The sequence below is a fragment of the Pipistrellus kuhlii genome, unplaced genomic scaffold (assembly GCF_014108245.1).
Source record: "Pipistrellus kuhlii isolate mPipKuh1 unplaced genomic scaffold, mPipKuh1.p scaffold_m20_p_2, whole genome shotgun sequence".
NCBI lineage: Eukaryota > Metazoa > Chordata > Mammalia > Chiroptera > Vespertilionidae > Pipistrellus > Pipistrellus kuhlii.
Window position 1 is genome coordinate 79902839 of NW_023425515.1, and position 14063 is coordinate 79916901.

The following is a 14063-nucleotide window of genomic DNA, read 5'->3' on the forward strand; positions in this document are numbered from 1 at the left end:
CATACAAGTAGGAAACAAAGTGATGGAATAAGTTACTAGTAGTAGAACAGTGGCAAAATAATTTTAAGTCTCATATGAGGGATGTTGTGGTAATAGGAAAAGTGGATTTGAAGAGAGATGGGGAACATCATAACAAACATTCTGGAAAAGTGCATCTCAGCTCTGTTATGACCTCCGGGACAACCCTGAGCAGGGTCCTCTGTGGAGTGGGTCTCCACAGACGCTCTAATTAGACCCCCTGTTTCTCTTCTGTAATCTGGGCCTTCTGTAGTACTGTAGCTACTGGTACAAGAAGAAATGTTTTGCTCATTTTTTTTCTACTTGAATAACTGGATTTATCCTTGAACCCCGGGGAGGGCTTTGAGTCTGGAGGTGATATTAAAGAGTTTCAGCTTTTTTGTCCATCTTCCATTTGTATTTTGAAGAGTGGTTACAAATTTCTCTAGGGAAAGTTGAGAAGAAATAAGTTTAGAATTTAAGGGGAATATAGTAATTTGTGTTTCACACTTTCCTTAGGTAGTTTCTCAAAAACTCCCAGGTGATATATGTTTCAAAATAATATTGTTTTAATCTATTGATGACAAATGAATAGGAACACTTGAATGTCTTCTAACAAGAAAATAAGATTAGCCTACCTTCATTTGTAATTCTCTGCAGCCATCTCTTACATGATAAATTGGTATCTGCTAGGTTCTCTATGCTAGAAGATCAAGATCCAGATAGTCTTTGGTTGGGGATTTTATCTAAATCCTTTCAATTTGATGTTGCATCAGAGAAACAAGGATGATTATAACTTTTGTCCTATTCAATATACTATGTCACTTATTTTACTATACTGTTAAGTCTTTTATTCTCAGTTAGCAAGGATTTAGAACATTCTTGTTCTTCAATACATATAACTTAGTTTATGCTTTGAGTACTATTCAGGGAAGAATATGGACAGTGAATTATGTGTAACTCATGAGTAAGTTTCACATCGAAGTACTGAAATGATATTGCCCTTAATATAATAAGGTTACTAATAATATTTTTAAAATATATATATATATTTTATTGATTTTTTACAGAGAAGAAGAGAGAGAGATAGAGAATTAGAAACATTGATGGGAGAGAATCATCTCTCAGCTGCCTCTTGTACACCCCCTACTGGGGATTTGCCCGCAACCAAGGTACACGCCCTTGACCAGAATCGAACTTGGGACCTTTCAGTCTGCAGGCCAACGTCTATCCACTGAGCCAAACCGGTTTCGGCTGGTTACTAGTAATAATTTTGATGTGCTTTTTTCAATATATATACAAATATTAATAAACTAATAAAGCATTCTATCAGTTATACTTCAATAAAAAAGAAAATAAAGGACAGATATATCAGTCTCAAAATATCTTTAATCCAACATAAATTTAGCAACAGATTTTTATTTTGATGAAATGGGTTATTGAACTTATTGGTTAAATTCAGTCAAAGCGTTCAAATGTTTCTACATAAAGTTCTGGACACAAAACAGGTTAACTAATCTTAAAATGGGAAAAATTGAAAACAAAAAAATCACATTAATTATAATTGATGATGACACTTTACACATAGATTGGCACCATGTTAACAATAGCATTTCAAATTCTAACCAGTTGAGGGCTTATAGACAAGGCATGCATGAATTGCCTGTAGTAAGGGCCATGACTCTCAAGGGAATTATTATGTAAATAATTCCGTTTCCTTTACTGAACTATGTGGTTGGGGGCTCTTTACAAATATGGTGTCCAGAATCTTTGGTTTTCCATAGTATATTTGTGTTTGTGCAGTATGTGCATGTGCACCATGTGTGGCAAAATTGATGATATTAAAGGATAAAAAATGCCAAGATGTGGAAAGAGATCTATGGAAACTTGAGTAAACAAAGAATTCCAAGAATATAATATTTTAATATAATAATAATAATAAGTCTAATTTGTGCATATCTATGTATCTGATGCTGTTTTGGGTGCTTCTATTTATGACACATGCCATTAGTTTATGGATAATCCATGAGTGCTGTATTACTATTTTTAAGAATTCCAGATACTTGGACCACATTCTTGCAGACTTTGAAAAGCTACATCATTGTATGGCCATTCTCCTGTAGCTCTTCTACTTTTGTATCATAATTACTGAATGCTTAACTTATTTTCTGTGTTAAACTCTACACTTCTTGATTACTATTGACCTTATTTGTATAGTGTTTTTATACTCAGTGGATAAATGCTAAATATCTAGTTAGTGGATGAATGAATTTTTCTCTTGATCTGAGTTCTACAAATGGTAAACAAAGCAATGCAATGACATAATTCAAGACAATACATATGAAAGAAACCTGTCATTCTAATTTAATAACAGGATCCTACTAATAACACAAAAGTAACTTTAATATCTTTATATAGGCAAACACTGAAGCTTACTGTGCTCACAGAAATTAATATTCTGACTATGACTACCAATTTAACATTAATTTTTTTTTCATTGCTGAGCTTGTTAATAAAAATGCTACTTTCTTTCCTAAAGAATTTCCATAATGCAAATGTTTCATAAGTATAATGTTTCATCCTACAAGTATTTGCATGTTAAATGTGTGAGGCCCAGAATTTCAAACTGGCAGTTTCAAATTGCCATCTAAAGTTCTAATGCTGAAATCTGCAAAGGTGTAATTAGGAAGTGAAATAATAAAACCCTCCAGTGTCCACAATACAAAATGTCAGTGCTGCTAACAATTAAATGTGCTAACATTTAAGTAATGAACTTTCATTGACACCCAAAGAATAAAATCCAGCCATTAGGACGACATCTACATAGCAGATGATTTCACAGGAAAGCGCTCCGACCTCCATCAAGTTAGGAATCAATAGAACCTAGGCGAGTGTGGCACAAAGGCAAGGTCTCAGCTGCTGAAAGGCCCTTCTGCGCTGGAGCAATACTAAATTATCGCAGCTAATGTACAACCAACCGTGGTGTAAAAGATAAAAGGGTGAAGTTCTCACAAATGATCATTCATCACCCCATTCCGAAATGCAGGCAGCATTCATTATGGATCTAAATGCCACTCAAATTTCATCATTTAGTAGGGTTTTGAAACAGCCAAACCATTAACAGGAGAGAGTAGCTTTTTGTATTTATACAACCAGTGACTAATGAAACGTTACACTCTGTGTGCAAAAGGGGTGAAAAAAACACCTTTATTTTGTAATGAACCCAATTGGAGGCCTTTTAAACACAGTGTAATACGGTCTCACTGTTTCATCGAGCCTTTCATTACTTGTGTCGATAATCCTGGGTAAACTACTGTTGAACTTCACAGCATTTATATAGTAGCATGAATAGCATTAATCTATGGGGTGCTTTTGACAAATTGTAGTTCAAAAAGCAAAGCCAAAAATTACTTCTTACAAAGTGCTTAGAAAAGCATTTATTAGAAATGTGTCAACTGCCAACTACCCAAAGGCAGCTTGGCTATTTAGGAAATCATGCTGTTGGCTGGCTCGCAAACACTTGGAACACATAGGAATTTTCCCCACTTGAAGTACTTTAAAAAAAAACAAACAACATTCTTTTTATTGAATTATATGATTTTTCTGTCACTTCCTTCTCAGTCTGTATTTTTAATTTCATATTGCTTTCTACATAATGTGACATGCTGTGCAACAATCCCCCAGGCCCCAAGAGACTCTCAGGTGAGAGAAGCACTTAAAAAGTTAAGGGACAATCTGATTAGACCTCATTTACATGAGTGCATGATCCACACAGCCAGGTCAGCATGAATGGAAAGCTACTCCTGAATTATGCTCTGAGGATCTAATTTAGGTGGCAGGAGTGTCTACAAGGATTCACCACATTTAATTCCAATACATCAGTCTAATTTGATTAGGCTGGTCTTTCTCAAAATATAGAATATGCACAATTCATAATATGCTAGAAATTAATCTCTCAGCTCTACCTTCAAGATGTTTGCATGAGGACAGTCTAGGATAGAACCTCCATTTGCCTTTGATAACAAAGTAGTATTTAGAATTAAGAGATTGTATATACTAAAGCAATTTGGAAGTAGAATATTAGCTTAATATATCAATCTTTATCCATTTTTAGCAGCATTACAGTAAAATAAATACCTGGGTAAAAGCATAATATAATTATCATTTCCCTAAATTTAAATATATTTTTAAAGAATTAGATTTTACCTCAAAATTCTTTTTTTTTTTTTTAACTAACACATGCTTCTTATAGTATTCTATAATTTAGTCCATGAGAAAACATATCAAATAAGCCTACACTCTTTATTATGTCTAAGATCCACTGGATTTACAACAGCATCATGATTTATGCAATACTCATTTGGAATACTGTAATAATGTGTAGAACACAGTACTAGTCTTAGTAAAATTTTCTTGGAGAAATATATGAAGAAAATGTTCCACTCCCCATAGCTTCTCTCTCTCTTAGAAATTCACAGTGTACCCTGCATATTAAAAAGCTATGAGAAATTCTTCAACAAAGAAACCTTACTTACTCCGTTTATTGCAATATCTTTCAATCTCATAAAAGTTATCTCCATCCTACAATACGTTAGTGTTATGTTATAAACAACATAATGTGGTTTGGGAGGTTGGAAAAAGCAGGTACTTTTTCAATTTTGTGTGTTAATATTTATTTCTGAATTTTGTTATATATACTCAAATTCTGAGATTAGTGGAGTGGAAAAAATGTCTGTGGGTGTTTTAAATATTGTTCATAAGAAATTAAGACAGTTGTCATTAATATTGCATACCTCTATTTCTGCTCCATCTCAATAACATTCTATCATTCTTTGTGAATCCAGTTACAGTGATTATAAGTACATTTAAATGACAATACAACCAAAATAAGCTTATGGGAAATATAATCTTTATGATTTTGATTTATAACTAAAATCACTTATTTGTATAACTGAAAGAAAATCATTAATATAATTGAAAAAAATCATTAATATAATTTAATAGTCACACAAAATTACACAATATATTTGTAATAAGGAAAACTTATCACAAAATTAATTTTTATTTTTAGTGTATCTTTTAATTTAATTTTATTAGTTTGACTTGGAACACTTTAAAAATAAATCTTGGAGATATTTACACTTATGAGGCCTTCTAAAAGAAAAAGAAAAATCTTTAATTTCGTGTATTATTCTAAAGACTTTGATAACTTCAAAAAGTTTTCCAAGAGATTGATTCTTTCACATATGATGACATCCAAAAGGTACTCACCATGTACAATGAGAACATACTCTGCACTGCTTTGGCCGATGGTGTTGGTGGCTTCACATCGATACGTGCCATTATCCGTTTTGTTCAGGAAAAGAATATTTAGCTCTCTACCACTCACAACCATTCGATCAGGATCTGGTAATTCTCCACCATCCTTTGTCCACAAAACAGGTTCTGGCCTATCAGATGTAAACACAAGCATAGTTAGAAAAAAAATAAGGAAGTGCTACATATGTTGTGAATTAAATAAAGGAAACAATTTATAAATGTTTAACACCCATTTTGTGCATAAACATGTGCTAACTTCTATAAGGTACCAAAAGAACCATTATGTACTTACTCAGAAGAATTGAAGGGATGACAAATATACTTTAATTCTATCCTGCTTAACTAGGCAGGATATGCACTTTCTTAGACATGCACCAAGAAAGTAATTTGTTGAGTCATCATAGGAGTCCCTGATATATAGCAGTTCCTGTGGTCCTGATCTGATGCTAATGACTCACACTTGCTAATGCTTGGAGAAAGGTCCTGCAGCTATTGAAACAGCTTTTTCCCCAGAGGTTCCTGGAATGATACTTTTGCACTATGGCCACCATTGTGACACAGTTGTTGCCTGAGACCACATATAGATTTTCCCTTTTTTTTCTCCTGTTTTTCTCATTTCTGTAAATGTTATTATATTGATAGTTCTCTCATTTTTATCCCTAGTTTTATTACTATACAATTAACATATAATGCTGTATTAGCTTAAGGTATACAACATAATGATTTGACATATGCATGCATTTCAAAATGATAATAACAATAAGATTAGTTAACATCCATAGCCATATATATATATATATATATATATATATATATATATATATATAATTTTTGTGTTTGATAAGAACTTTTAAAATTACTGTTAGCAATTTCCAGATATACAATACAGTATTGTTAACTACAGTAATAACATTGTATATTACATCACCAGGAATTTTTATTTTACAACTGGTAGTTAGTACCTTTTGACCACATTCACACATGTCCCCTACTCTCATCCCATCTCTGACCTCTTTTATTCAACATTGTACTTGATGTCTTAGCCAGAGAAATTAAGCAGGAAAAATAAATAGCACCCAAATCAGAAAGGAAAAAAGTAAAACCCAGTATTTATAGATGGCATGGTACATACAGAAAACCCTAAAGACTTTACCCCCACACTTCCCCAAAATATAAACTGTTAGAATTAATAAGTGAATTCAGTAAAGTTGCAGACTACAGAATAAATATACAAAAATGAATACATTTCTATACAGTAGCAGTAAACCCAGAAAAATAAATTAAAAAACCACCCCATTTGCAACTGAATCAAAAAGAATAAAATTCTTAGGAAAAAATTAATCATAAGTGAAAGACATGTATACTGAAAACTGTAAGACATTGGTAAAAAACATTAAAGAAGACACATAAATTGAAAGATATTTAATTCTTATGAATTGGGAAATTAATATTGTTAAAATACCCATACTACCTAAGCCATCTACAGATTCAATGAAATCGCTATAAAAATTTCAATGACATTTTTCCAAGAAACAAAACAATAATCCTAAAATATTCATGAACCACAAAAGACCCCGAATTACCAAGCAATTTTGAGGAACAAGAAAACTATCTGTAGGGATTACATTTTATGGTTCCAAACTATATTAAAAATCTATAGTAATTAAACCAGTATGATATTGGCATAAATACAGATATATAGATCAATGGAACAGAATAAAGAATCCAAAAATAAACCCATGCATATATGGTCAATGAATTTTGACTAAGGAGTCAAGAATATTCAACGGAGAAAGGACAGTTTCTTAAATAAATGATACTGCTAAAATTGCAAAAAGAAATAATAAAGCTGGATTTCTATCTTACACAATACACAAACATTATCTCAAAATGAATGACAGAGTTGAATGTAAGATGTGAAACAATCAAACTTCGAGGGAAAAGATATATAGCCAGCTCCTTGATATTGATCTCGACAGTATTTTTCGGATTTAATACCAAAAGCACAAGCAACAAAAACAAAAGTAAATGTGTGACTGTGTGTGTTCCATGCAATAAAGTCAAATCCTGGCAACCATATGTATGAGTGATGTCCACAATGTCCTGTCCTTAATAGCCCTGCTTAGCTCCTGTAGACTCCTGCCTATCGCTTCTTTTTTAGAGTGAATCACTCTCATATTTGTTGTTCCTCTTTTCCTGCTGCCTTAATTTTCTCAAGCATTGCTGTTGGCTTGTTTGTTGTTTTCCCAGAGAATCGTGCCTTTTCATTATGTGTCCAAAGTAGGACAGCTTTTTGTTGTAATTTTTGCCTCCAACAATGTTTCAAGTTTAATTTGCTCTAGAACACACTTATTCACCTACACGGAGGTCCAGGTTTCTTAGAGCTCTCCTCCAACACCAACACCATATTTCAAATGAATCAATTGTTTTCCTTTTAGCCATCTTCACTGTTCAACTTTGGCACCTGACTAACCATAGCAACTGGGGATACTTTGATGTAAATGATCTTAGCTTTTGTCTCCAATGACACATCTCTTCTCTTGATTTTTCCTAATTCTTCCATTGCTGCACTTCCAAGTCTCAGCTTTCTCTTAAAATAATGAATGCAGTCTTCATTTAAATTAATGATTGAACCAAGGAAGACAAGGAAAATCTTTAACAATTTCAATATGTAAAGTCATACATTTCTTTTGCAGTCCTAATGTTTGTTTTCTGGAAGTTCAAATGCATTGCTACTTTGCTACTTTCTTTTTTTCATTTTTATCAGAAGCTTTTACAAATCATTGCTACTTTCTGCCAGTAAAATACGCCATCTGCATATCTTAAGCTACTGATATTTCTTCCACCTATTTTTACTCCTCCTTCCTCTGAAGTAGCCTCATTTTTTGATAGGATATGCTCTGTATACAGATTAAACAGATTAAAAATGCATTCATGACACATTTGCCTATAGGAAGTTGCTCTGTCTCTCCGTATTCTATCCTGACAGTGGCTTCCTGTCTGCAACACTGTTTATGTATCAGGAAGATCAAGTGCTGGGGCCTGTCACTTTCTTTTAGAACAACCCCTAGTTTTCAGGATCCATGCAGCCAGAGGCTTTTCTGTAGTCTAGGAAACATAGACTAAGATTCTTCTGGAATTCTTTGGAGCACTTCAGTATGCAGCAAATGTTTGTGATAAGATTTTGAATGTCTTTTACCTTTTTGAGTCCAGCATTTCTTGCTCCATGTGAGGTAGAAGAAGCCTTCATTGCATTACCTTGAGCATCGCTTCACTTGTGTGGAAAATTAGAGCAATGGTCCTTAGGTATTGCACTTCTTGGAATCTCATTTATTGAAAATGAGGATGTATAGCCGAAACCGGTTTGGCTCAGTGGATAAAACATCGGCCTTGGGACTGAAAGGTCCCAGGTTCGATTCTGGTCAAGGGCATGTACCTTGGTTGCGGGCACATCCGCAGTAGGGGGTGTGCAAGAGGCAGCTGATCGATGATTCTCTCTCATCAATGTTTCTAACTCTCTATCCCTCTCTCTTCTTCTCTGTAAAAAAATCAATAAAATATATTTTAAAAAGAGAAGAAAATGAGGATGTATATTGAATAGTTTCAGTCTGTAGGCCATTGTTTGGTTTTCCATGTTTGTTGATATACCCTTGTTAGGATATTGACAGATTCAGTCTCTGTGGCGTGAAATAATCCCATCAGTATGACATCTAACCTTAGAGATTTACTTGTCCTCAATACTTTCTGAGTAGCTTTAACTTCAGTTTCTGGAATCATAGGTTCTTCTACATAGGAATGTTCTTCAAAGGTGTCTGCCATTTTGTCTCTTCTGTATAGATTTTCAGTAGATTGTTTCCACCTTCCTCTTATGTTCTTAGTTAAGGTATATTCTTCCTTAGTCATTCAGCATTAGTCTAGGTTTGAATTTTCCAAATCTTCTAGTAGAGAGCTCTTATTTTTTCTTTTTTGTAGTTCTATCTCCTTACATTGACTAATGTAATAGCTCTATTTATCTCTACATAATACTTATTGAAAAACTGCATTCAGGATTCCAGCCCTGCTTTTGTCATATATTACTTTTTCTTTTTGCCTGTTATGAACAATTTTTAGTGTTTCTTCTGTCATTTATGAGTTTGTCTTTCCTTGTTACCACCAGCATTGCATTTTCATACATATTATATCTTAATAATATTTCTAGTGACAGACCACATTTCTTCTAGTTCTCATTTAAGTTTACCAGTGCGAATATCTTCTTTTTAATGCGGACTTAAACCCATCAAGGATGTTATTTGTATTATATTCTGACACTACCATTCTTTCAGAGCTCCTTTTCAGCTTTACCTTAATGTTTGATATTCACAGATTGTGCTCAGTACCACAATCAACCAATACCTCATTTTGTTTTGGCAGAGTGATTTGGGAGTCAAAACCACATATGGGACTACATAAAACTAAAAAGCTTCTTCACAACATAGAATACCATTAAAAAAATCAAAAGACAACCTCCAGAATGGAATAAGTTATTTTCAAATCATATATTTAATAAGAGTTACATATCCAAAATATATAAAGAATGGATACATCTTTAAATAAATAAAGTTAATAAACAGGGAAACTGAATAAACATTTTTTTTTCCAAGGAAGACATGCAAATGGCCAACAAGGTATGCAATATCACTAATCATCTGGAAAATACAAAGGAAAACATCACTGAGATATCAGCTAGTACATGTTTTGATGACTTATCATCAAATTAAAATAAAAAGAATACAAGGGTTTCAGAAAACATGAAAAATAAGAAACCCTTTTGCACTGTAATTGAGAATGTTAATTGTTGAAACCACTATGCAAAATAGTATGAAGATTACTGAAAAAATAAAAAATAAAAATATTACATGTTTCACCAAATCTATGCTGGGTATTTATCCTGAAGAAATGAAATCAGTATCTCAAAAAGATATATGCATTTTTATGTTCACTGCAGTATTATTTACTTAGCCAAGACATGGAAACACCTACATGTCCATCAATGGATAAATGGATAAAGAAAATGTATTTCAGATAGAGTAAGTATTCAGCCAAAAAAAATAAGGATATCTTTCCCTTTGAAATAAGATATATAAACCTTGAGAGCATTACACTAAGTATTGTAAGTCAAACAGATAAAGATAAATACTTTGTGATCTTACTTATATGTGGAATCTAAACACACACACACACACACACACACACACACACGAACAAAACAAAATCCGAATTAACTGAAATCTCTTTGAATCGTAGACTTGCAAAAAGTTCCCATCTCAAAACTTGTTTTTAGGGAAAAAGGCATAAATAAATCATGGATTTCTGCCTTTGAAGATTTCAAAGTGTTTTATAATTATTAATGATGAGAATGGCTATTAATATCTACCACCATGTGTTGATGATAGTAATTATCCAAAATACTTTACATACATTTTCTATAATCCTCACAAGAACACTTTGGTGCATATAGTTTAAAGACTTTAATGCAGCCCATCCAGCATAGCTCAGTGGTTGAGTTTGACCTATGAACCAGGAGGTCAGGTTTTTGATACTGGTTAGGGCATGTGCCTGGGTTGTGGGCTCAATCCCCAATGGGGTGTACAGGAGGCAGCTGATCAATTATTTTCTCTCATTGATGTTTCCATCTCTTTCTCCCTCTCCCTTCCTCTTTGAAATCAATAAAAAATATATTTTTAAAAATCAATACACATAAGGAAGGATATAGGAGATTAGAGATGTATCTAAACTCTGTTTTGGCTCCATTTTAAATGCTTAGTGTACTATCTTTGCTTTCTATCATGGTGAATATTTTCCTAGTTCTTCAGAATTTTCTAATTTAAACATAATTTAATCACATCATCTACAATTATTTTTGGAAAATATTTTTTAATTATTTGTTTATTTTGGAGAAAACACTGAAGGTCTGGATACAATTAGAATATATAACTTGTTAAGTGGTGACTATAACTATCATAGCTTTTTCTGATAAAAATTATATTTTTTGACAAAATTTTGTCAAATAGATAAAATTTGTGACACAAATAATAATAAATATTGGAAATCCTATTAAACAAGCATATTGGCAATGTTATAAAAGAACTAGAGGCCTAGCACGGGAAATCGTGCGAGACACAGACCGCCATGCCAGCAGGACCCAGACTCCCTCCTGCCACTCTGGTGAGACACAGACTCCCACCATGGTATGAGACCGAGACCTGCTGCAATGCAAGACCCATCAGTGCACCTCCTGTTGACCGGTTGTTTGGTCATTCCAGGATTCTGGCATTCTGGCATTACAGCTACTGGCATTTTATAGTGTAGAATAGAGGCTTAGTGCCTGAAAAATTATGCACTGGAGTGGGGGTCCCCCAGCCTGGCCTGCCCCTCTGCACAGTCCAAGAGCCCTCAAGGACTGGAGGCGACCGGGGATCAGGCGAAGGTGACGCTCATCACATCTCTGCTGTTGACACTGCTGACAGTGCAAGCCCCAGCCAGCCCTGGACACCTGAATCTTGGGAAGCCCTGGGCAGCTGGGAACTGCCATTGGAAGGCTTGCCTGCACTTCAGGCCAGCCCTCCCTGGGTGGCTTGTGGCTGAGGGGACTGGGGGAATTCAGAGGCCTTTCTGCATGCCTACTGCCCTGGCAGGGCTGAGGGGACTGGATACCGTCATCTTGTGGCTGTGGGTGTAGCCATCTTTGAGGGTGTGACAGTCAATCAGCATATTCCCTCCTTATTGGCTATGGGTATTGCTAGCTTTGCATCAAGTGTGAGGGTCAATTAGAATATTTCCTCTTTATTAGATATGATTGCTTAGTTTAAGTAGTAATAACTTGTAGAAAGGACAAAGAAGACAGTTTTATTAGGACTGTACCCATGAAACTTTTGAATGAGGATTCTATGAAAAAAAAAAAAAGTTGCATAAGAACTAGTTGCCCAAACCTATTGGAAAATATAATAATTTATATCATCTGATTATATGGACAACATACTTTCATAGTATCTTTTATAAAAGCCACACCATTAATACTTCTTGATTTGATTCATATACCTAACATGTGCTAGTTATTATTTGCATTTAGAAATTTTTATTTAAAAAAAGATAGCCTGAATAATCTTGTACCCTAAACTTCCTTTGATATTCAATAAAACCATGGTTCCATGCATTATAGAAGTTGTGTTCTTTTTACAAAGCCACATTAAACCAATGCACTTCCTGGTTTATATATAAAGGAATATATAAATACCTTTTGAATAGCCTCTGTTTTAAGAAATAATGAAAAAAATAAATAAAAATAGTGTCACTGCTGACACTAACATTGCATATTTCTAGATCCTATAATTTATGGTAGTAAATCTTCAAGATAGCAAAAAAAAGTTAGCGGTGTAAGGTATGCTATTAATGAGTATATATATTTTAATGAGAGGCCTGGTGCACAAAATTCATGCATGAGGGTGAGAGTCCTTTAGCCCAGCCTGCACCCTCTCCAATATGGGACCCCTCAAAGCATATCCAACTGCTTGTTAAGACCTGATTCTAGGATCAGCTTAAATGGACAGTTGAAAATCCCTCTCACAATCCAGGACTGCTGGCTCTCAACCACTCGCCTGCCTGCCTTCCAGATTGTCCCTAACCTCTTCTGCCTGCCAGACTGATAACCACCTAACCACTCCCCTGATAGGCTGATTGATGCTTAAATGCTCCCCTGTGTGCCTGATTGACCCTAACTGCCCTCCCCTGAAGGCCTGGTCCCCCCCAGCTGCTCTTTCCTGCTGGCCTTATCTCACCACAACTGCCTCACCCTGCCTGATCACCTCTAAGTGCCATCCCTTGTTGGCCTGATCTGACCCCCAACTGCCCTCTCCTGCCAGCCTGATCTCTCCCCTGCCGCCCAATTTGATTCTGATTGTTCAGTTTCTATGCCAGTCAGCATCTCTGGGACTATCAATGGGGCCTGATCAGAAAAGCTGGGCTGATCAGAAGCCCTGGTGGAGGCCTGGAGAGAAAGAGAGGCAAGTTCTGATCAACGGCTACCACAGAGGCTACGTATCAGATACTGCCTCTCTCTCTCCAGGCCTCTCTCTGGGTCTGATCCAGTTCCCTAGCCAGTCAGTGCCGGCTCAGAGCCCTGGCAGCGGCCCCAGTCTGGTCAGGCCTGTGGTTGTAATGGATGTTACAACCCTGGCTCTTTACTCTTTAATCCTACCTAATAAAAGAATAATATGCAAACTAACCATCACTCCGCTCAAGCCACACCGACCAGCTGATCAGAGCGAGTATACAAATTAACGCCAACCAAGATGGCTGCAGCCACAGAGAGCAGTTGAGAGGCTTGGGTTTCAATAGAGGGAGCCAAGCTTTCCGCACACCCTGGCCAGCCTAGGCCTCCACTCCAGGCTACAAAGTTTCAGTTGTAGAAGGTAAATAAATTCCAGATACCAGGGCCTCTGCTTGGGTCACTGGGGGGGATGGCCAGCCTGCAAACCACCACAGACCCCTCACCCAGGCCTCCCCATGCCCCAAGGGAACCTCCATCCTGATATGGGACACCCTTCAGGGCAAACCAGCTGGCCCCCACCAATGCACCAGGCCTCTATTCTATCTAATAAAAGAGTAATATGCAGATTGACCATCACTCCAACACACAATAGCTTCCCCCATGTGGTCAAAGATCCTGCCCCCATGTGGATACACGATGGCCACCACAAGATGGCCAGCAG

General features: G+C 35.6%; 1 protein-coding gene across 3 annotated transcripts in view; it reads right to left on the reverse strand.

Annotated features, from left to right (window-relative positions):
- The window catches only part of CADM2 (cell adhesion molecule 2), a 1125034-nt gene that overhangs the window by 90249 nt on the left and 1020722 nt on the right, over window positions 1–14063 (reverse strand). For all 3 annotated transcript variants that reach the window (XM_036445003.2, XM_036445004.2, XM_045584061.1), the window contains one exon: window positions 5269–5447. In XM_036445003.2, coding sequence (XP_036300896.1) covers window positions 5269–5447 — 179 coding nt within the window. The remainder of the gene's footprint in view (window positions 1–5268; window positions 5448–14063) is intronic.